The 25,761-nt window shown below is 40.8% G+C and overlaps 1 protein-coding gene across 1 annotated transcript; it reads right to left on the bottom strand.

The window, feature by feature from the left end:
* Window positions 1-15,294: 15,294 nt before the first annotated feature.
* LOC138895353 (uncharacterized) lies at window positions 15,295-22,866 on the bottom strand. The gene is made up of 3 exons (XM_070180034.1): window positions 22,398-22,866; window positions 15,665-15,844; window positions 15,295-15,548 (listed from the first exon to the last, which is right to left on the bottom strand). The coding sequence occupies exons 1-3, from the start codon at window positions 22,864-22,866 to the stop codon at window positions 15,295-15,297; spliced, it is 903 nt and encodes a 300-aa protein (XP_070036135.1).
* Window positions 22,867-25,761: the final 2,895 nt, after the last annotated feature.

The raw sequence follows: 25,761 nt of genomic DNA on the forward strand, positions 1-25,761 counted from the left end.
TTCACTTCTTTCATTCCTTATCGTGCGACATTTATTCAGCTTGAAGCATATATCTTATGTTCTTTTGCATCCACTCGTGTATGAAATTGTGCACTCGTTATCAACTATGCGCCAACGGTTTGTGATGCTACAGAGGGGTTATAAGGGTGCCAGGGTTGTTCAACCATTATTACAATGTGTCATCCATGTGATGACCCAAAATGTCATCTTTAAATTTAATAATTAATTCTTTATTCTAAGACCTCAAAGAGCACTATTTATCATTACTCGACTTGCGTGCGCAGTCCGTAAAATTTTTCGGAAAGTTTTTATGGGAAAAATGAATTAAAATATGAATTAGAGCTTTAAAACTCAACTGAGTTGACCTTGGTCAACATTTTTAGCAAACAGACTCGAATGAGTATTTTAACAGTTTTGATAGGTTCGTATCATGATTTGGGAGTTGGGCGTATGCCCGAAATCAAATTCCGAGGTCCCTAGCCCGAGATATGGAATTTTGAAGAAAAAAATTAAAAGTTTAAATTCAAATAGTGACCGGATGTCGAATTATGTGCAAACTACCCCAGAATAGAATTTTGATGATTCCAACAGCTCCGTATGGTAATTTTGGACTTAGGAGCATGATCGGAATTTTATTTGGAAGAACGTAGTTGAATTAGGCTTGAAATGCCAAAAGTTAAATTTTTGGGAAGTTTGACCGAGGGATTCTCTTTTTGATATCGGGTCGAAATCCGATTCTGAAAATTTGAGTACCTCCATTATGTCATTTATGACTTGTGCGCAAAATTTGAGGTAAATCGGACGTGATTTGATAGGTTCCGAAGTCATTTGTAGAAATTTGAAGTTTCAAAGTTTATTAGGCTTGAATCTATGTGATTTGTATTTTTAGTGTTGTTGGATGTGATTTGAAGACTCGACTAAGTTCGTATGATGTATTAGGACTTGTTGGTATATTTGGTTGAGGTCCCGAGGGACTCGGGCGTGTTCCGGATGGTTAACAAATCATTTTTGTCCTTAGTGAGAATTTTGTTCTACGCGTTCGCGGAGGAGAGGACGCGAACGCGAAGGGTAGGGTAGTGTGTGCATCGCGAACGTGTGAGTGGCGTCACGTTCGCGAAGGAGAGTGAGGCAGCTAGGAACCCCAGTCTTTTGTTCTACGCGTTCGCGAGGTAAGGGATGCGTTCGCGAAGGTCTGAGTTTGCAAAGCTTCGCGTTGGTCGCGTTCGCGAAGAGGAAAGTTGGGCAGCACATTTTTGTGCTTCGTGAATGCGAGACAAGGGTCGCGTTCGCGAAGAAGAAACCACTGGGCAGAATGTTTAAGTTCATTTTCCATTTTTAACGATTTGGATCTCGGATTGAGGCGAATTTTGGGAGATTTTCAGAGAAAACATCAGGGTAAGTGTTCTTAACTCAATCTTGGTTAGATTACCCGATTCCATCACTATTTTTAACATTTAATTAGTGATTTAAGTTGGAAAATTTTGAAAAACCCTCATGGATAGATTTGACGATTTGAGGGTCGAATTTTTATTGGAATTTAGTCATTTTGGTATGGTTAGACTCGCGATTGAATGGGTGTTCATATTTCGTAACTTTTGCCAGATTCCGAGAAGTGGGCTCCACGGGCCATTTTTGGGTTAATTTCGGATTTTTATTGAAAATGTAGTATTTTCTTATAGAAATAATTCTATAATTTTTGTTGACTGTATCGAATTAATTATGGCTAGAAATAATTCTATAATTTCTTAAGGGAGTATGTTCCTCAAAGTCTTAGAGATGCATGGCACGCAAAGTTTGAGCAGTTGCGCCGGGGTTCTATGACCGTGTCAGAATATGCGGTCCGATTCAGTGATTTGGCTAGGCATGCACCAGCCTTAGTTGCTACTGTTCGAGAGCGGGTTCGTAGATTTATTGAGGGTCTCCACCCTAGTATCAGATACAGTATGGCCCAAGAGTTAGAGATGGACATCACATACCAACAGGTGGTGTCAATTGCTAGGAGATTGGAAGGTATGCGAACTCGGGAGAGGGAAGAGAGGGAAGTTAAGAGACCCCAAGATTCTGGCACATATAATAATTCTCGTGCCCCAGTTGCAGCCCGTCATAGTAGAGGTTATGTGAGTCGTCCTATTCATTCAGCATTTCCAGCTTCCAGTGGTATTCCGGCAACTCCCAAACCTCAGGTTCCATATTATACACTGCTAGTGTCTTCTATACCTCCTGTACAGGGTGCTTTCAGTGGGCAGTCTAGTCGATCAGGCCCGAACTAGTCCCAGCAGCCACGTACTCCGAGGGCTTGTTTTGAGTATGGTGACACTCGTCATATCATGAGGGATTGCCCCAGACTTAGGAGTGGTGCACCTCTACGGATTTCTCAGGCCCCACCTATTCCACAGGGTCCTCAGACTTCTCAGGCCATGATTACTGCACCAGTTGCCACTCCACCTGCACAACCAGCTAGAGGTGGAGGTCGGGCAGGTAGAGGTCGCCCTAGAGGGGGAGGCCATGCCAGATATTATGCCCTTCCTTCTAGGACTGATGTCGTTGCATCCGATTCTATTATCACAAGTATTATTCCGGTCTCTCATAGAGATGCATCAGTCTATCCAGGCTCCACTTATTCTTATGTGTCATCTTATGTTGCCCCGTATTTGGGCGTATCACGTGATTACTTGAGTTCTTTTATTTATATATCTACACCCGTGGGTAAATATATTATTGTGGACCGCGTGTATCAATCGTGTTTAATTGTTATCAGTGGTTTTGAGACCAGAGCTGATTTATTATTGCTCAGTATGGTGGATTTCGATATTATTTTGGGCATGGACTGGTTGTCGCCTTATCACGCTATTCTTGATTGTTACTCCAAGAGGCTGATGTTGGCTATGCTAGGTCTACCGTGGTTAGGGTGTAGAGGTACCTCGGATCATGTTCCTAGCAAGGTTGTTTCATTTCTTAAAGCTCAATGAATGGTTGAGAAGGGGTATGATGCGTATCTGGCCTATGTGAGAGATGTTAGTATTAATAATCCTACTATGGAGTCAGTTCCTGTAGTAATGGATTTTCCTGATGTATTTCCAGCAGATCTTCCGGGTATGCCACCCGACAGGGATATTGATTTTGGTATTGACTTATTACCGGGTACTCAGCCCATTTCTATTCCACCATACCATATGGCCCCAACAGAGTTAAAAGAATTAAACTAACAGTTACAGGAATTGCTTAATAAGGGTTTCATTCGGCCTAGTGTATCGCCTTGGGGTACTCCTGTCTTATTTGTAAAGAAGAAGGATGGTTCTATGCGGATGTGTATTGATTACCGCCAGCTGAATAAGGTTACAGTGAAGAATAGTATCCATTGCCACGTATTGATGACCTATTTGATCAGCTTCAGGGTGCCAGGATATTCTCTAAAATTGACTTGCGTTCAGGCTATCATCAGTTGAAGATTCGGGAGCCAGATATCCCGAAGACTGCTTTCAAGACTCGGTACGGTCATTACGAGTTCCTTGTGATGTCTTTTGGGCTGACCAACGCCCCAACAACATTTATGAACTTAATGAATTGTGTATTTTAGCCCTATCTTAATTCTTTCATCATTGTGTTTATTGACGACATTCTGGTGTATTCCCGGAGTCAGGAAGATCGTGAACAACACCTGAGGACTATGCTGCAGATTTTGAGAGAAAAGAAGTTATATGCAAAATTCTCAAAGTGTGAGTGCTGGCTTGATTCAATGGAATTTTTGGGTCATATAGTTTCATGTGAGGGGATCAAGGTAGATCCGAAGAAGATTGAAGCAGTGCAAAATTGGTCCAGACCGTCCTCAGTTACGGAAATCCGGAGTTTTCTTGGTTTGGCAGGGTATTATCGCCAATTTGTAAAGGGTTTCTCTTCTATTGCTGCATCTATGACAAAATTAACCCAAAAGGGTGCTCTGTTCAGGTGGACCGAGGAATGTGAGGAGAGCTTTCAAAAGCTCAAGACAGCTTTGACTACAGCCCCAGTATTAGTATTACCTACAGGTACAAGGTCTTATACTATGTATTGTGATGCGTTGCATATTGGTCTTGGCACAGTGTTAATGCAAGATGGTAGGGTGATTGCCTACGCGTCCAGACAGTTAAAGGTGCATGAGAAGAATTATCATGTACATGACCTGGAGTTAGCAGTTATTGTTCATGCTTTAGAATTTTGGCGGCATTATTTGTATGGTGTCCATTTAGAGGTCTACATCGATCACACGAGTCTACAATATCTGTTTAAACAGAAGGATCTTAATTTGCGGCAGCGAAGATGGTTGGAGTTGCTTAAGGATTATGATATCACCATTCTCTATCATCCTGGGGAGGCCAATGTAGTGGCCGATGCCTTGAGTCGTAAGGCGGAGAGTTTGGGCAGCTTAGCATATTTACCGGTAGCAGAGAGGCCTTTAGCCTTGGATGTTCAGGCCTTAGCCAACTAGTTTGTCAGGTTGGAAATTTCCGAGCCGAGCCGAGTTTTGGCTTGTGTGATTTCTTAGTCTTCTCTTTCTGATCGTATCAGGGAGCATCAGTATGATGACCCCAATCTGCTTGTCCTTAAGGATACAGTTCAGCACGGTGATGCCAAGGAAGTCACTATTAAAGATGACGATGTATTACGGATGCAGGGTAGGCTATGTGTGCCTAATGTAGATAGTTTGCGTGAGTTGATTCTCCAGGAGGCTCACAGTTCGCGATACTCCATTCATCCGGGTGCTGCAAAGATGTATCAGGACTTGAGACAACACTATTGGTGGAGGCGAATGAAGAAAGACATAGTGGAGTATGTAGCTCAGTGTCTAAATTGTCAACATGTGAAATATGAGCATCAACGACCGGGTGGATTGCTTTAGAAGCTAGAGATTCCAGAATAGAAATGGGAGAAGATCACTATGGATTTCGTTGTCGGGCTCCCACGGACTCAAAGGAAGTTCGATGAAGCTTGGGTGATTGTGGATAGATTGACCAAGTCAGCTTATTTCATTCCTTTGATTACTACTTACTCTTTGGAGCAGCTGGCTTAGGTCTATATTTGCGAGATTGTCAGACTTCATGGCGTACCGGTGTCTATCATCTCTGACCAGGGTATGCAGTTTACATCACGGTTCTGGAGGGTAGTACAACATGAGTTGGGTACTCGGGTAGAGTTGAGTACAACATTTCACCCTCAGACGGACGGGCAGTCCGAACGCACTATTAGATACAGGAGGATATGCTTCGTACGTGTGTGATAGATTTTGGGGGTGCTTGGGATCAATTCTTACCACTTGCGGGGTTTTCTTACAACAACAGTTATCAGTCGAGCATTCAGATGGCTCCGTATGAGGCCTTGTATGGTAGGCGGTGCCGGTCTCCAGTGGGTTGGTTCGAACCGGGCGAGGCTAGGATATTGGGTATAGACTTGGTTCAGGATGCCTTGGAAAAGGTTAAGTTGATTCAGGATCGACTTCGTAAAACCCAATCCAGACAGAAGAGTTATGCGGATCGAAAGGTTCGTGATGTTGCATTCATGGTTGGTGAGCGGGTATTGCTCCGGGTTTCACCTATGAAGGGTGTGATGGGGTTCAGGAAGAAGGGAAAGTTGAGCCCTAGGTATATTGGGCCTTTTGAGATTCTTGAGAGAGTTGGAGAGGTGGCTTACAGACTTGCACTACCACCTAGTCTTTATGCGGTTCATCCGGTATTCCATGTTTCTATGCTTCGAAAATATCATGGCGATCCGTCTCATGTGTTAGACTTCATTTCGGTTCAGTTGGACAAGGATCTATCTTATGTTGAGGAACCAGTGGCTATTTTAGATAGGTAGATTCGAAAACTGAGGTCAAAGAACATTGCTTCCGTGAAGGTTCAATGGAGGGGTCATCTGTTCGAGGAGGCGACTTGGAAGACTGAGCATGATATGCGCAGCCGTTATCCACATTTATTCACCAGCTCAGGTGCTTTTTCTAACTCTGTTCGAGGACGAACGTTGGTTTTAGAGGTTGAGAATGTGATGACCCAAAATGTCATCTTTAAATTTAATGATTAATTCTGTGTTCTAAGACCTTGAAAAGCACTATTTATCACTACTCGACTTAGTGCGCAGTCCGTAAAATTTTTCGAAAAGTTTTTATGCGAAAAATGAATTAAAATGTGAATTAGAGCTTTAAAACTCAACTGAGTTGACCTTGGTCAATATTTTTAACAAATGGACTCGGATCAGTATTTTGACCATTTCGGTAGGTCCGTATCGTGATTTGGGACTTGGGCGTATGCCCGAAATCAAATTCCGGGGTCCCTAGCTCGAGATATGGGATTTTGAAGAAAAATATTAAAAGTTTAAATTCAAATAGTGAACGGATGTCGAATTATGTGCAAACGACCCCGAAATAGAATTTTGATGATTCCAACAGCTCTGTATGGTGATTTTGGACTTAGGAGGGTGATCGGAATTTTATTTGGAAGTCCGTAGTGGAATTAGGCTTGAAATGCCGAAAGTTGAATTTTTGGGATGTTTGACCGAGGGGTTGACTTTTTGATATCGGGGTCAAAATCTGAATTTGAAAATTTGAGTACCTCCGTTATGTTATTTATGACTTGTGCGCAGAATTTGAGGTAAATCGGACGTCATTTGATAGGTTCCGGAGTCATTTGTAGAAATTGGAAGTTTCAAAGTTTATTAGGTTTGAATCTATGTGTGATTCGTATTTTGTGTCGTTGGATGTGATTTGAAGACTCGACTAAGTTCGTATGATATATTAGGACTTGTTGGTATATTTGGTTGAGGTCCCGAGGGGCTCGGGCATGTTCCGAATGGTTAACGGATCATTTTTGGCCTTGGTGAGATTTTTGTTCTACGCATTCGCGGAGGAGAGGACGAGAACGCGAAGGGTAGGGCAGTGTGTGCATCGCGAACACGTGAGTGGCGTCGCGTTCGCGAAGGAGAGTTAGGCAACTAGGAACCCCAGTCTTTTGTTCTATGCGTTCGCGAGGTAAGGGACGCGTTCACGAAGGTCTGAGTTTGCAAAGCTTTGCGTTCGCGAAGCATTGGTCTCATTCGCGAAGAGGAAAGTTAGAAAGCACATTTTTGTGCTTCGCGAACGCGAGACAAGGGTCGCGTTCGCGAAGAAGAGACCACTGGGCAGAATGTTTAAGTTCAGAAAATGGGACTTCGTCCCATTTTCCATTTTTAAAGATTTGGAGCTCGGATTGAGGCGATTTTTGGGAGATTTTCAGAGAAAGCATCGGGGTAAGTATTCTTAACTCAATCTTGGTTAGATTACCCGAATCCATCACTGTTTTTAACATTTAATTGGTGATTTAAGTTGAAAAAATTTGAAAAACCCTCATGGATAGATTTGAGTATTTGAGGGTCGAATTGTTATTGGAATTTAGTCATTTTGGTATGGTTAGACTCGCGATTGAATGGGCGTTCATATTTCGTAACTTTCGCCGGATTCCGAGAAATGGGCCCCATAGGCCATTTTTGGGTTAATTTTGGATTTTTATTGAAAAATATAGTATTTTCTTATAGAAATAATTCTATAATTTTTGTTGATTGTATCAAATTAATTATGGCTAGATACGAGTCGACCGAAATCGAAAAATCGAGGAAAAAGCATACTACTTGGTTAATTGGAGCAAGTCGAGGTAAGTGACTTGTCTAACCTTGTGTGGGGGAAATTTTCCCTAGGATTGGTATTAATTGTAATGTGATGAAAGTCGTGTACACGAGGTGATGAGTGTGTATACGGACTAAATGTGAAGGATTATGTTTTTAAATTGTGAAGATCACTGTTGCACATTAAATAAATTATTAAATCTTGTTATATTCTCCATCATTGATTTGATTTGTATACTTAAAATTTGCTTGATCTTTTCCTACTAATTATTTTACCTGTTTAGTTGAAACCTGATTTCTTTTATTTTGTGCATTATTTGAAATTAATTTTCTTTAAATTAAATATTATTCATATGAAGTATTTGACATTTTTAAATTTGGTATTGAAGTAACGTATTAAAGATTTTGAAATATTATTGTGCTAAATTATTTATTTCCGAATATTTTTGTAAGTGTTTGTACTCATTGTGATGGAGCCGTGAGCTCTTTATTGTGGAAAAATATTATTGATGATTTATGTTGGCATGAGCCATGGGCTCTTTATTATGGAAAAATATTGTTGTTAATTTACTTTGGCAAATTGAAATATTTGGGCACTTGAGGTACAAATTGTGATATGTTGTGATATTGATACGCATGCGGTGAGATAAGAGTGGCTTGATACGCGTGGCTAGTAGGGGAAACTACTAGAAGCTTGTGACTCATTAGAGACTAGGTGCCATCACGACCTCCTACTGAGGGAATTTGGGGTCGTGACAGTCCAGATCGAGGATGTGGAAGTATTTAGAGATCATTCAGTTGTGCACTTAGGGGTGTAGCAGGTTCTGACATCTGGTTAATAAGTATGATCTTAAGAAGTTTAATTAATTGCCTAATCATCACAATCGTGGTAGGGTCATGAGATGGATGTAGATATGAAGATAGTTGGTGGTGTTAGAGACTATGTAGTTCGTATGGGATTTCTATTTAGTGAAGGGTACATACTAGCAGCCAAGGCACTAGAGAAAGCGAGTTTAACTGTCACGAGGATGACATGCGCCAAATAAATGACTTGAGGTATCTTATGACCGGTGTCCTACGAGCGATAAGGTTAGTATTGTGGATCATCAGAATGTGTCCTATGGCTTCGCGCCAAGTGAGGGGAGTCCACTATCAACAATCAGATTGCGGGGTCATGTGTTATATCAGTTTGGCCTGAGATGTATTTATGTGGTAATGAAAGGTTCTCCGAAACTTGTATATGATTAAGAGGTGTGATTTGTATGGGATGATGTTGGGTCTTGCGGTATTCTTGCGTCCTTAATAATTCTACATTTCAGTACCAGCGGGGTCACAGAAACAATTTCAGAATATTCGGGGTGCTACAATAAGTTCTTTTAATGCACCACCGGCACGGGGTTCTTACGGTAGCTATTCCAGTTATCTGGTAGAGATTCAGTATGAGCATCCACGCCCGCAGAGGGGTTGTTATGAGAGTGGTGATACTAGACACATCAAGAAAAATTGTCCCAGACTTGGGAGGGGTGGATTTCACCAAAGCACTCAAGCTACAAGCTTTATTCCAGTTAATACTCCACGTGCACAGTCAGCTAGAGGTGAAGGACATGAGGGTAGTGGGCGCCTAAGAGGTGGAGACCCGGCCCGTTAATATAATCTCTATGATTTGGCCGAGGCCAATACACCAGATGGTGTCGTTACAGGTACGATCCTGATTTTGTTATAAAAGGATAATTTCCTTTAATTTGATTCGGTTCTGAATATTGAGGTGAGTTCTCCTATTATGCTCCGCTTATGGGTGAGATTCGTAATTTTTGTGACCTACTTATATGTTTATCCTTGTTGGGAGATTTGAAGATGTTAGCCCGTGTCTGTCATTTTTTTTTGTACACCATTGAGGGCTATAAGTCCAAAAGAAATTTGTCTGATTCATTACAGTGGGTTTAATTATTTCAAAATAATTGATTCCAATTTTTATGAATTATATTCCCTACCGGTATGAGTGATTATTATGTATTGTGAAAACTGTTTATGAAATATATTGAAATGAAGAAAGAAAGGAAATTGAAATTTTTGTTGGCACTATGTGCAAAATACTTCTGATTCGGAGTTGAGGACGAGATCCTCGCATTTTTATATGATGTGAAATATTTAAACTGGGCTACAAGCCGCGGTGAAAGTTATATAAGGACGAGGTCCTTGTGGTGAAATATTTAAAAGTTTAAATTCTTCTTTTGTGAAATTAAAATTTGTACTATAGTATTAATAATGAGTCATACATGTTAGGCTTATTTGATAATTCTTTTATGTGTTTCTGCGCATATTTATTCATAATTGTGAGGAAAATATTGAGTTTTAGCCCACGAGGTGAGTGACCCAGGCGGCGTTAAATGTGGCTTGTTAAGTCCGGTAAATAGTTATGAGGCCTTCATGCCTCACATTTTGCTTTCATTGTTGTAAAAATGCGAAATGAGGTTTTGATTAATATGAGGTTAATTGGCGATGTTGTAATTGATTATGAACAGCTATTAAGACCAGAGATGTGGTTATGGGCATTTGTATGATGTGTGCGTAGGCACGTGTTGCTACTGCCTATTGAGGCTAATACCGTGCGTTGATATGAAAATTAGACTTTTTGAAAATGTTTGGAGTGTAAGAAATTGGTCTTAAAGTTTACAAATATGGATAAAATAAATAATCTCAAATGAGATGGTTTTGTCGGGCTTATCTCAAATGCGGTAACGTGGGATCAACCGTGAGTACATGTGTAAAAGTAAAATCATCAATTTGGTAACCTCAGAATAATTCTTAGCACGTTCGAGGACGAAAGTGTGTTTAAGAGGTGGAGAATGTAACGACCTGACTTGTCGTTTTAAGAATTTACGCCTCGTTCAGTGACTTAAGCTCTCAAGCAGCTTCGCAATATGTATTATGACCCACAGGTGTGGTAGATGTTGAATTACTGAAGATTCAAAATTTAATTAAAAGAACAATCCTTATTTAGAAGCTTAAATGGAAAGAGTTGACCGGAGAGTTAACTTTTGAGCAAACGACTCTGGAATAGAATTTTGATGATGTGAATAGCTCCGTATGGTGATTATGGACTTAGGAGTGTGGCCGAAAAATTATTTGGAGGTCTGTAGTGGAATTAGGCTTGAAATGGCGAAAGATGAATTTTTGAAAAGTTTGACCGGGGGGTTGACTTTTTGATATCGGGGTCGGAATCCGATTCTGGAAATTGGAATAACTTAGTTATGCCAGTTATGACTTGTGTACAAAAATTTGAAGTCATTCCGGATTGATTTGATGTGTTTCGGCACAAGATATAGAATTTGAAAGTTCAAAGTTCATAGATTTTGATTTGAGGTGTGATTCGTAGTTTTGATATCGTTTGATGTTATTTCAGGCCTCGAGCAGGTTCGTGTTATGTATGGGACTGGTTGGTATGCTCAGACGGGGTACCGAGTGGTTCAGGTGAATTTCGAGGTGGTTTCAGACCATTTCTAGGCCATTTTTAGTTGCTGGTTTTTGGCCACATAGGTATGCATTGCGATCGCGGACAAACGGTCGCGATCGCGAAGAGCAATTTTGCTGTTTGGAGACAGTGAATCGCGATCGCGGAAGCCTTTTCGCGATCGCGTAGAGGAAACTCCTGCCGCACTGACCTGATTTTTGGAAGCTCGTATCTCGCAATCTATAAGGAATTTGGAGATGATCCAAAAATAAAAGTTGTAGCTCTTTGTGTCTAGTTTTCAGAAAGATAAACTATTTGTCATTTGGAGTTGTGTACAAAAGGTTATTGTAGATATACTACAGGCTATCCGGGAAGAGTTTGGAATTATCTGTTGCATAGGGCTGACTTTAGAAGCTTGTATCTCGAAATATATACGTAATTGGGAGTGGAATCTAATTTTCAGAAAGTTAAACCATTCATCATTTGGAATTTTGTACAAAAGGTTATGACCATTATACTAGAGGTTGTCTAGAAGAGTTGGGGAGTTTGTTCTTCGTGATCGCGATTGGTTTTCCGCGATCGCGAAGAACAATTTTGGGGCTGAAAAAATTTGTGCTTCACGATCGTGAAGAGTAAATACCTGGGCGGTAGCTATATTTCGAGGTTTCAGCCATTTTTAACATATTTGAAGCTATGGAGCTCGGATTGAGGCGATTGTTTAGGCGATTTTCACCATATGGATTGGGGTAAGTGTTCTATATCCTAAAGTATTTATATTTCATGAATCTATGATTATATTCATCATTTAATTCTGATTTTAATGGAAAAAATCAAGATTTTTGTAAAAAATCTTCCAAAAACAAAAATTTAAGATTTGGAGGTCGAGTTGTTATTGGAATTCGATAAAATTGGTATGGTTGAACTCGTATCGGAATGGGTGTTCGGATTTCATAAAAATTATGCCGGGTTCCTAGGGACGGGCCCCGCGTTGACTTTTGTTGACTTTTTGGAATAAATATTTAAGTCGACGTATTATTATCCGAAATTATTTCCGATGAATTTTAATGAAGTTATACAATTAATTTGGATAGATTCGAGCGGTCCGGAGGTCAATTCAAGCAAGAAGGCGATTTTGGAATATCGGCATAACTTCAAAAGGTATGTGTCTTGCTTAACCTCGAGTGGGAAAAATACCCCTTAGGCATTGAGTATTATGTGCAAATTGCGTAATTGAAAACCATGTACGCGAGGTGACGAGTACAAACTTGGTTTATATGTGCAAATTTCGTTGATTAAAATCCTTAGACGCCCTTATGTATTAAGTTGGAAATTATTGGCACTTATTAAATCCTCTATTTGTCATGCCTACATCCTTGTTTGTTGAAATTGTTTTTAAATGATGATTTGGTGTGATTGCCACCTTGAATTTATGTGAAATATTATTTTGTTGAGTTGTTCACTCCCGGATATTTTGTTAAGATTTTGTGTACATTATGGTCGAGCCATGGGCTCCTTATTGTGAAAAATGATGTATTGTTGATTTCTGTGGTAAGTTGAAATATTTGAGCACTTGATGAGCCATTTGTGATATGTGAGCACTTGATGTGCAGTTGTTGAAATCATATTTACTTTACGACCACGGAACGGTATTCCGAGAGATCCCACGCCCTGCATATTTACTTTGGGACTACGGAACGGTATTCCGGGAGATCCCCCTTCCCTGCATATTTACTTTGGGACTATGGAACGATATTCCGGGAGATCCCTTTGTCTTGCATATTTACTTTTGGGACTACGAGGCAGTACCTCGGGAGATCCCCATGTCTTCCATATTTTTCTATGGACTTGCCGTTGGTTATTTTGTTTTTCCGTGATATGTAAATTCTTGTGTTCTTTTGTGATGTATTATTTGATTTTATTATGTGTTTTGGTATTCCTTGTTGTATTGTGTTGGCTTTGGCTCTTTGTACAAGACTCAGTAGATTTGTGTTTATGGTTTTTACTGGTTTTCGAGAATTGAGTTGTTTCGAATAAAAGAAATTACTATTATGTTTTAATTTAATAAATTTTACATCCAAATTAGTAGTCATCGAATGCTTCATTTTAATTGAAATATCTTTTTCTTCACCCAAACGAGTTAAAAAATAAACTCATTTCTTACTTGATTTAAAATTTCTAAACTCACTTTAGTGGAAATAAATTGATCATGTGGATTTTATATACATTGAGGATATTGGCATGTGAATTATCCGTGCAGTTGTGATATGAAATAAGGGCACGAGGTGCCGGAAAAATATGATGATTTAATTATGGGCACGAAGTGCCGTGGAGATATGAAAATGGGTTGAGACCCGTATTTTTATGATTTTGAAATGAGGTGTCACATGGTGACCTTGTAATTGAAGAATTATATTCAAAATATTTATTTGGAAGGATTTTTATTTAGAAAGTATTATATGAAAGAATTATATTTGAAAGATATTTTATTTGAAGAAAATTATATTTGAAGGAGAGTTATTTGGTAGAATTATATGTGAAGGACATTTATTTGAAGAATTTGATTTAATTGGGTGTACTTGTATTTATTATTTGTTGAGCGATATTAAATGATGTTTTGTTGTCTTGATGCTGTATATCACTGGTTGTTTTATGATGTCCTTATTGTTATCTGATGCCTACTATCTTGTATATTATATTGCACATGCTATTAAACTAGGGAGTGTCTTGACTGTACCTCGTCTCTACTCCATTGAGGTTAGTCTTGATATTTACTGGGTACTGACCATGGTTTGCTCATACTACACTTCTGCACATTTTTGTGTTGAGCCAGGTATTAGAGATATCGGACTTGAGCAGAGTTAAAGAGGGACCGTAAAGATTCAAGGTAGAGTTTCTTCGTCGTCACAGTCCCTTGGAGTCTTTTCATTTCATTGTACTATTAATTTTTAATTAAACAATATTGTATATTCGGTCCTCGTGATCATTCTATGTATTTAGTTAGAGTTCGTGATTCAGTACTACCAGTCTTGGGAGGTTGTATATTCATATTTATTCCGCTGTTAGTTTTGAAAACTTATTTTAAAAAAAAGGGGCTTCAAAATGTAATAGAAATCGGCTTACCTAGTATTAGAGACTAGGTTCCATCACGACGTCTGTGGTGGAATTTTGGGTCGTGACACATTGTTTCTTTGGGATACCCAATGAACCTACACTTATTAGATTTTGAGTCAAGTTTACCAGATTGCAGTCTCTTAACAGAAGCTGGACAACCCAAACTTTAATATGTTTAAGGTTAGACTTACGTCCTTTCCATATCTCATATGGCATTGTAGAGACTGACTTAGTGGGAACTTCATTAAGTAAGTATGTTGCTGCTTCTAAAGCATATCTCCATAAATTTATTGGAAGATCAGTGAATCCCATCATAGATCTCACCATATCTAATAAGGTTCGATTTCTCCTTTCAGATACACCATTGTGTTGTGGTGTTCCTGGAGGTATCCACTGTGAGAGAATTCTATTCTCTTTGAGATACCTAGTAAAATATTCACTAAGATATTCTTCACCTCTATCAGACTTTAGTCCTTTGATACTTTTACCAGTCTGTTTCTCAACTCTACTACCGAACCTTTTGAACATTTTAAAAGATTCAGATTTGTGTTTCATAAGATACACAAATCCATATCTTGACATATCATCAGTGAAGGTGATGAAGTAAGAGTATCCACCTCTAGCTTGAATTTTCATGGGCCCACAAATATCTGTATAAATTAGTCCCAATAATTCAGAAGCTCTTTCTCCACTTCCAGTAAATGGAGATTTGGTCATTTTTCCTTTGAGACAAGATTCACAAGTTGGATATGATTCAAAATCATACTTGTCAAGGTACCCTTCCTTGTATAACTTGTTAATTCTTTTCTCTCAAATATGACCAAGCCTATAATGCCAAAGGTATGTATGATTTACTTGATTAACTCTTTTCCTCTTAAGACTAGAAACATGCATAATCGAATTTGCATTCACATTAGGTAAGACATAAACATCATGTTGGAGATAGTCATTCACATATAAATCATTACCATAATGAATAGAGCAAATACCATTGCCTATGTTAATGTGAAACCCACGCTTGTCCAACATAGAAGTTGAAATTATGTTCGAAACAAATTTAGGAACATAATAACAATCATCTAGCATGAGTACTTTGCCCGAAGGCAATATTAAAGAAATTGATTAGTAGCTAAAGAAACCTTGAAAATATTTTTCATTAATGTCTCGCCTTGTTTCTTGTCCTTAAGAGTTGCAAGATACTCCTTGCAGTTTCTCTTCCAATGCCTTTTCTTATTACAATGAAAACGTTCAACGTTATATACTGGCTGTAAGATCAAATCTTCAAAAATCTCTTTACCAAGCTTGTACTCCAACTTCTCAAGTTCTTCGGTAAGATCAATCACATGATTGACATGGGATCCAACTGTGTATCAATCATCTTCTTAAGATATTCAATGATTGCAGTTGGATCCATATTCTGATGTTTCCTCTGGAGTTCATAACTCATAGAAGCGAGAATGATGCATTTAATAGTAAGACATTCTTCTAATAGTTTTTGATAAACCTTGGTTCCTTGATCATCATTCTCTGGTGGGATTATCTTTGCAGGCTTATCAATCACATCAATGAGCTTTTCATGCATGAGAACAATTCTCAAATTTCTATACCAGTCATCAAAGTTTGATCCTACCAACTTGTTGGCCTCAAGTAATTTACGCACTGATATAATAGACATATTGAGAAATCTAAAATATAGAAAAGAAAATGCAATAATATAAGAACATATTTACATAATCATAAAGACATGGACTTTTATCTAAATGATATATCCACTAATTATTTTAAACTATTTACCCTCATTATAGTTTAATAAATCATTATTTCTATTAGTGGAGTAAAGGAATCATTTAACAATATGTATGAGCCCCTTGGAAGTCAAGTCGTTTCTCACATATATTTTAAAGGTAGTTACTCTTACCAGTTGTATCCCCATACAATTTCCTTAATTAGCTCTATGTCAAATAATCCTCTGGTAGTTACGTCGATCCTATTGGCATAGTTGAGTTCAACCATCATGATAGAAAAGAACTTATTAAATTTAATACTCTCCGAGTAGTCCAGGCGTCTAGTACAAAATTAAATATGTCACGACCCAAAATCCCAACCGGTCATGATGGCACCTATCTCGATACTAGGCAAGCCGAAATTTTAATAAACCAAAACTTCTGTTTAAGGTTGAAAATATAATATTTAAATACAATACAAACACTCCCCAAAACCTGGTGTCACTGAGTACATGAGCATCTAATATGAATACAAGTCTGAAAAATATAGTCTATAATAGTCTGAGACCAAATACGGTAAATAAAGAGATAGAGAAGGAGAGACAAGGTCTGCGGAACATGACAGCTACCTCAAAATCTCTTGAAAATCAACCGCGCGAAAGGATCAACACCCGCTATGTCCGAGAATACCTGAATGTGCACACGAAGTGCAGGGTGTAGTATGAGTACAACCAACTCAGCAAGTAACAATAATAAATAAGGAACTGAAGATAGAAACGAACTACACAGTTATGGTTCATTTCCAGTAATCCCAGCAAAGAGTAGACATGCTATAAAATATGGCAGTTTAATGTCAAATCAATTTTTTTTATACAGTTCCGGTTCATAAAATCCGTATATCAACAATCTTTCAGAGATTTCACAACAATGACAGATAGCAACTAAGTGCAACAACAAATGGAAATCAAGTACAACCTCTCAAGACAACAATCACTCCTTGGGCTCCCAGCCCTCATCACTCACTCAATGGGTACCCGCGCTCACTGGGGGTGTACAGACTCTGGAGTGGATCCTACAGCCCAAGCGCTATAATCTGCACGGATAACTCACGTGCTGCACGGACAACTCACGCGCCATAATATAAATATCTGGATTCGCACGGCCAACTCACATGCTATAGTATAATATAAGGATCCGCACGACCAACTTACGTGTTGTAGTATAATATAAGGATCCGCACGGCCAACTCACGTGCTGCATGGACAACTCACGTGTTATAGTATCAATATCTCACAATCAGGCCCTCGACCTCACTCGGTCATAAATCTCTCCAGTCTCTCGGGCTCTCAATAATCATGAAATCAGTCCAAACAACAATGATATGATGTATCAATAATAATAACAGACACTGAGATAAAATGTGCAAGTAAAAACTGAGACTGAGTACATATAGCATTTAGCAGGAAATTCAACAAGTACGCGACCTCTGTGGGTCCCAACAGTACTATCGCATAGCCTAAGGATGATTTCTAACATGATTTACAGTCAAATTTATCAACACATAGAGAGCATATAGCTAACAACAAATTATTCAACTTTACAGTTTCCCGGGACGGACCAAGTCACAATACCTCAAGTTTTCCTTGAAAATATATCAAAAACTGCCTCTCCTCAAGCTCCAATTTGCCAAAAATGGCAAATGGGACGAAGTCCCTATTTTTATAATTCTGCCCAGACTGCCTCGATCTTGGCCTTCGATCGAGGTCCTCGATCCTAGGTCTCGATCCTGGGCCTTGATTCTGACCCTCGATACTGGCCCTCACTCATGGCTCTCGACCCTGCCTTCGATCGTGGCCCTCGACCCTAGGCTCGATCATGGCTTCGAGCCTGATCTTCAACCCTGCCTTTGATTGTGGCCCTCGACCCTGAGCTCGATCGTGGCTTCGAGCCTGATCCTCGACCCTGTCTTCGATCCCAATTTAAGCCTATTGAACTTTCAAACTTTCCATTTCTACAAACAACGCCGAAACCTATCAAATCACGTCCGATTGACCTCAAATTTTTCACACCAAGCATAAATGATATAACAGATCTATTAAAATTTTCAGAATCAGATTTCGACCCCGATATCAAAAGGTCAACCCCCCGGTCAAACTTTTCAAAAATTCAACTTTCGGCATTTCAAGCCTAATTCCTCTACGGACCTCCAAAAAAATTTTCGGACACGCTCCTAAGTCCAAAATTATCATACGGAACTATTGAAATCATCAAAATTCAAATCCGAGGTCTTTTACACATAGGACCATATCCGGTCCGCTTTTCTAACTTAATATTTTTAATTATGAGACTAAGTGTCTCATTTTATTCTGAATTCCTTCCGGACCCGAACCAACTAACTCGATACGTCATAAATCAATTGCAAGGAATAAATTGAGCAATAAATGGGGGAACATGGTTATAATATTCAAAACGACCGGCTGGATCGTTACATTCTTCCCCTCTTAAACAAACGTTCGTCCTCGAACGGGTTTAGAATAATACCTGGAGTGTCAAATAAGTGAGGATATTTGTTCCGCATCTCCTACTCCATCTCCCAAGTAGCTTCTCTGACTGTCTGGCCTCTCCACTGCACCTTCACTGATGCTATGTTCTTTGACCTCAGCTTTCGAACCAACCGGTCTAAAAAAGCCACCGGCTCCACATCATAAGTCAAATTACCGTCCAGCTGTACTGTACTGAAATCCAGAATGTGAGACGGATCCCCGACATACTTTTGGAGCATGGATACATGGAACACTGGATGAACACCTGATAGACTAGGTGCTAAAGCAAGTTCATAAGCCACCTCCCCAAATTTCTTAAGTATCTCAAAAGGCTGAATATACCGAGGGCTCAGCTTGCCCTTTTTCCCGAACCTCAACACACCCTTCATGCGTGAAATCTTGAGCAGAACCTTCTCCCCAACCATGTGAACAACATCACGAACCTTTATGTCGGAATAACTCTTCTGTCTAGACTGTGCCATTCGAAGCTTCCTGAATCACTTTGACCTTCTCTAAAGCATCCTAAACCAAGTCAGTACCCAATAGCCTAACCTCACCAGGCTCAAACCAACCCACCGGAGACCAACACCGTCTCCCATATAAAGCTTCATACGGAGCCATCTGAATGCTTGACTGGTAGCTATTATTGTAAGAAAACTCTGCGAGTGGCAGGAATTGATCCCAAGAACCCCTAAAATCAATGACACAAGCGAGTAGCATATCCTCCAATATCTGAATAGTGCATTCGGACTGCCCGTCCGTCTGAGGGTGAAATGTTGTACTCAACTGAACCTGTGTGCCCAATTCTCACTGCACAACCCTCCAAAACTGTGAGGTAAACTGCGTACCCCGATCTGAAATAATGGACACCGGCACACCGTGTAGGCGAACAATCTCGCGAATATAAATCCCAGCTAACCGCTCCGAAGAATAATTAGTACCAACTGGAATAAAATGTGCATACTTGGTCAACCGATCTACTATCACCCAAACAACATCAAACTTTCTCAAAGCCTGTGGGAGTCCAACTACGAAGTCCATCGTAATACGCTCCCACTTCCACTATGGAATTTCAAGTCTCTGTAGTAATCCGCCCGGTCTCTGGTGCTCGTAATTTACCTGTTGACAATTTAAACATAGAGATACAAACCCAACTATATCTTTCTTCATCCGCCTCCACCAATAGTATTGTCGCAAATCCTTATACATCTTCGCGATGCCTGGATGAATAGAAAACCGCGAACTGTGAGCTTCCTAGAGAATCAGCTCGTGAAGACCTATCTACATTAGGTACACATAGCCTGCCTTGCATCCGTAATACACTGTCATCTCCAATAGTGACTTCCTTGGCATCACCGCGTTGAACCGTGTCCTTAAGGACAAGCAGATGTGGATCATCATACTGGCGCTCTCTGATGCGATCATATAAAGAAGACCGAGAAATCACATAGGCCAAAACTCGATTCGACTCGGAAACATTCAATCTAACAAACTGATTAGCCAAGGCCTGAACATCCAAAGCTAAAGGACTCTCTGCTACCGGTAAGTATGCTAAGCTGCCCAAACTCTCTGCCTTATGACTCAAGGTATCGGCCACCACATTGGCCTTTCCGGGATAATAGAGAATGGTGATATCATAATCCTTAACCAACTCCAACCACCTTCGCTATCGCAAGTTAAGATCCTTCTGTTTAAACAAATGTTGTAGACTCTGATGATCAGTATATACCTCACATTGGACACCGTATAAGTAATGCCGCCAAAATTTTAAGGCATGAACAATAGCTACTAACTCAAGATCGTGGACTGGATAATTCTTCTCATGTACCTTTAACTGTCTCGACGCATAGGCAATCACCCTACCGTCTTGCATCAGCACTACGTCGAGACCAATACGCGACGCGTCACAATACACAGTATAAGACTCTGAACCTATAGGCAACACCAATACTGGAGTTGTAGTCAAAGCTGTCTTGAGCCTCTGAAATCTCTCTTCACATTCATCCGACCACTTGAACGGAGCACCTTCCTGGGTCAATTTAGTCATAGGCGATGCAATAGACGAGAAACCCTCCACGAAACGACAATAATAACCGGCCAAGCCGAGAAAAGTACGAATCTCAGTAACTGAGGATGGTCTGGGCCAATTCTGAACTGCCTCTATTTTCTTCGGATCCACCTGAATTCCTTCACTGGACACTATATGTCCCAACAATGCCACCGAACTAAGCCAGAACTCACACTTAGAGAATTTGGCAAAAAGTTTCTCCTCTCTCAGCCTTTGTAATACAATACCCAAGTGTTGTGCATGTTCCTCCTGGCTACGTGAGTACACCAGAATATCATCAATAAATACCACTACAAATAAATCAAGATATGGCTGGAATACACTATTCATCAAATGCATAAATGTTGCTGGGGCATTGGTTAGTCCAAAAGACATCACAAGAAATTCATAGTGGCCATAAAGAGTTCAGAATGCCGTCTTTAGAATATCCGAATCCCGAATTTTCAACTGGTGATACCCTGATCTCAAATCAATTATGGAGAACACCCTCGCTCCCTGAAGCTGGTCAAATAAGTCATCAATACGCGGCAATGGATATTTATTCTTGATTGTAACTTTGTTCAACTGCCTATAATCAATGCACATCCGCATAGTACCATCTTTCTTTTTCACAAACAAAACTGGTGCACCCCAAGGTGACACATTAGGCCTAATAAACCCTTTTTCAAGGAGTTCCTAAAGTTGCTCTTTCAATTCTTTTAACTCAGCTGGTGCCATATGATACGGAGGAATAGAAATAGGCTGAGTGCCCTGCACCAAGTCAATACCAAAATCAATATCCTTGTCGGGTGGCATACTTGGCAGGTCTGCAGGAAATACATCCGGAAAGTCTCGCATGACCTGTACTGAATCAATAATAGGAGTATCTGCATCAACATCTCTCACAAAGGCCAAATATGACAGACATCCCTTTCCAACCATACGTTGGGCCTTCAAATAAGAAATTACCCTGCTAGGAACAAAATCTAGAGAACCTCTCCATTCAACCTTTGGCAACCCCGGAATCGTCAATGTCACGATGTTTTTTGCATGACATGGAGACAACCAATCCATACCTAGGATTACATCGAAATCAACCATACCGAGTAATAAGAGATCGAATCTAGTCTCCAGTTCCCCAATAGTTACCACACATGACCGATACACACGATCCACAATAATAATATCGCCCACCGGTGTAGATACACAAACAGGTGAAACTAAGGATTCACAGGGCATATCCAGATAATGAGCAAAATACGATGATATATATGAATAAGTGAAACCAGGGTCAAATAATAGAGAAGCCTCCCTGTGGCACACTGAAACAATACATGTGATTACTGCGTCTGAGGCAACAATATCTGGCCTGGCAGGAAAAGCATAGAATCGATCCTGCCCGCCACCTGACCGGCCTCCCCCTCTTGGGCGACCCCTAGCTGCCTGACCCCCACCCCGAGCTAGATGGGTGGGTAGTGTAACTGCTGGTATTGGTGCCATTGGTCGAGAACTCTACTATGGAGCCCCACTCAACAGCCTAGGAAAATCTCTCTTGAAATGACCCAATTCTCCGCACTCGAAACAGCCCCTCCTCTGACGGAACTGCTACTCCTGATAACCCGAAGAATTACATGTAGAAGCCTGAGCAGACGAGGCATGATGAGAACTATGCGCTGGTAGTGCACTAAATGAAGACTGGCCTAAGTGAGCACTGTAAGAACCGTGGCTAGCTGATGAACCACAATGAGCTGGACAACCCGCATGAGTGTTCCTGTAAGAACAACCCCTACCGCGGTAAAACTGACCCCCTGAAGGAACACCGCTAAAATCACCGGAACTACGAGGCCTCTTAGCCTCCCTCCCAACCCGCTCCTGGCTGCGAACCATCTCAATCTGACGAGCAATGTCAACAACCTCGTCGAAAGTAGCACCAGACATTCTCTCTTTAGTCATGAGTAATCGCAGCTGAAAAGTGAGGCCATCTATGAACCTCCTGATATTTTCCCTGTCTGTAGGAATCAACCAGATAGCATGACGGGCCAATTCTGAATATATCATCTCATACTGTGTCACGAACATATTGCCCTGACAAAGCTGCTCGAACTGCCTGTGCAGCTCCTCTCTACAGGACTGAGGCACGAACTTCTCCAAGAATAGATCGGAGAACTGCTCCCACCACCTGAAGGCAGCCCCAGAAAATTGAAAAGTAGTGAATAAGACCCCACTGGTCTCTAGAATACCTATTATCCGAAGCATACGCTGACACTTATCCAGAAAATCCTGGGCATCCTCTGACTCAGCACCGCTAAAAGGTGGAGGTCGAAGCCTCTCAAATCTCTCAAGTCTCCTCTGCTCATCATCTGCCATAACAGGAACTACTGGGGCCTGAGCGGCTACAACCGGCTGAGCTGGTAGTGCCCTCGGTATCTGAAGTCCATGTACTACCTGGTCTGGAGTACATGCAACAAGGGTATGAGTACCTCCCCCAGGCTGAGAAGTGGTAGGTGCGGCCTGAGCCGAAACCACCTGAGCCAGACCAGTGCAGGCTGTCAATATCTGGGCCAAAGTCTCCTGAAGGCCTGGAATCTCAATGGGCACAGCTGGTGCCTGAGCTGATTCTGTCGGCTCAGCTATATTCAGAATCTGCTCCTGAGCTAGAGCAACTGGTGGTACTACATGCGCTGGTCCAACTGTGGTACGAGCTACACCTTGACCTCGGCCCCGGCCTCTCGTGGCCCTAACTGGCGGCACTAGTGGATGACCATCCGATCTGGTAGTATGTGTCCTCACCATCTGTAAGAAAATAGAATAGCAGAAATTTAGTTTCCAGAATCAACAAATTTGCACGACAGAATACAAGAAAGTTAAATTTTCCTAAGGGTTCTGCAGCCTCTCGAAGATAAGTACAGACGTCTCCATACCAATCCACAAGACTCTACTAAACCTACTCATAACTCGTGAGACCTATGTAACCTAGGCTCTGATACCAACTTGTCACGACCCAAAATCCCAACCTGTCGTGATGGCGCCTATCTCGATACTAGGCAAGCTGAAATTTCAATAAACCAAAACTTCTCTTTAAGGTTGAAAATATAATATTTAAATACAATACAAACACTCCCCAAAACCTGGTGTCACTGAGTACATGAGCATCTAATATGAATACAAGTCTGGAAAATATAGTCTATAATAGTCTGAGACCAAATACGGTAAACAAAGAGATAGAGAAGGAGAGACAAGGTCTGCGGAACACGGTAGCTACCTCAAAATCTCCTGAAAATCAACTGCGCGAAAGGATCAACACCCGCTATGTCCGGGAACACCTGGATCTGCACACGAAGTGCAGGGTGTAGTATGAGTACAACCAACTCAGCAAGTAACATTAATAAATAAGGAACTGAAGATAGAAACGAGCTACGCAGTTATGGTTCATTTCCAGTAATCCCAGCAAAGAATAGACATGCTATCAAATATGGCATTTTAATTTCAAATCAATTTTTTTTATACAGTTCCTGTTCATAAAATCCGTATATAAACAATCTTTCAGAGATTTCACAACAATGACAGATAGCAACTAAGTGCAACAACAAATGAAAATCAAGTACAACCTCTCAGGACAACAATCACTTACTGGGCTCCCAGCCCTCATCACTCACTCAATGGGTACCCGCGCTCACTGGGGGTGTACAGACTCCGAAGGGGCTCTTACAGTACAACTCGCGTGCTGCACGGACAACTCACGTGCCATAATATAAATATCTGGATCCGCATGGCCAACTCACGTGTTGCACGGCCAATTCACGTGCTATAGTATAATATAAGGATCCGCACGGCTAACTCACGTGATGTAGTATAATATAAGGATCTGCACGGCCAACTCACGTGTTATAGTATAATATAAGGATACGCACGGCCAACTCGCGTGCTGCACGGACAACTCACGTGCTATAGTATCAATATCTCACAATCAGGCCCTTGGCCTCACTCAGTCATAAATCTCTCCAGTCTCTCGGGCTCTCAATAATCACGAAATCAGCCCAAACAACAATGATATGATGTATCAATAATAATAACAGAGACTGAGATAAAATGTGCAAGTAAAAACTGAGACTGAGTACATATAGCATTTAGCAGGAAATTCAACAAGTACGCGACCTCTGTGGGTCCCAACAGTACTATCACATAGCCTAAGCATGATTTCTAACATGATTTACAGTCAAATTTATCAACACATAGAGAGCATATAGCTAACAACAAATTATTCAACTTTACAATTTCCCGGGACGGACCAAGTCACAATCCTCTCGGTGCACGCCCACACGCCCGTCACCTAGCATGTGCGTCACCTCCAAAATAATCGCATGATACCAAAATCTATGGTTTCATGCCCTCAGGACCAGATTTAAAACTGTTACTTACTTCAAGCCGTGAAATTCTTATTCTGCAACGTCCTTTCCTCGTGAATTGGTCTCCAAACGCCTCGAATCTGGTCATAAATAATTCGTTTCAGTCAATAAAATTCATTGGAATTAATTCCATAAGAAAATAATAATTTTCCATAAAAATCCAAAAATTAGCTCAAATATCGCCCGTGGGGCCCACGTCTCGGAACCCGACAAAAGTTATAAAATCCGAAAGCCCATTCAACCACGAGTCTACCCATACCAATTTTACCAAAATCCGACCTCAACTCAACCCTCAAATCTACAAATCTTATTTCCAAATTTCTAAGTTCCAATCTCCGATTTACACATCAAAATCATGTAATCTAGTCAGATTATTCGATGATAATTCAATATTGTGGAGTAGAAATGATCACAAGGGACTTACCTCAAGTTTTCCTTGAAAATATATACAAAATCGCATCTCCTCAAGCTCCAATTTGCCAAAAATGGCGAATGGGACGAAGTCCCTGTTTTTATAATTCTGCCCAGACTGCCTCGATCTTGGCCTTCGATCGAGGTCCTCGATCCTGGGCCTCGATTCTGTCCCTCGATCCTGGCCCTCGATCATGGCTCTCGACCCTAGTCTCGACCCTGCCTTCGATCGTGGCCTTCGACCCTGGGCTCGATCGTGGCTTCGAGCCTGATCCTCAACCCTGCCTTCGATCGTGGCCCTCGACCCTGGGCTCGATCGTGGCTTCGAGCTTGATCCTCGACCCTGCCTTCGATCGTGGACCTCGACCCTGGGCTCGATCGTCCTTGATTCTGGGCTCGATTTATTTGGGCTCGATTCTGGGCTCGATCTTGGCAGAAGAAATTT

Source organism: Nicotiana tomentosiformis, chromosome 7 (assembly GCF_000390325.3).
Source record: "Nicotiana tomentosiformis chromosome 7, ASM39032v3, whole genome shotgun sequence".
Classification (NCBI taxonomy): domain Eukaryota; kingdom Viridiplantae; phylum Streptophyta; class Magnoliopsida; order Solanales; family Solanaceae; genus Nicotiana; species Nicotiana tomentosiformis.

Coding starts and splice junctions, on each gene's coding strand:
- LOC138895353 (XM_070180034.1), bottom strand. CDS start 22,866: ATGGCAGATGATGAGCAGAGGAGACTTGAGAGATTTGAGAGGCTTCGA. Junction 15,845..22,397: donor CGAGGTTGTTGACATTGCTC/GTCAGATTGAGA, acceptor CTATTATATCAG/TGCGTAAATTACTTGAGGCC. Junction 15,549..15,664: donor TCAAAAACTATTAGAAGAAT/GTCTTACTATTA, acceptor ATTGATACACAG/TTGGATCCCATGTCAATCAT.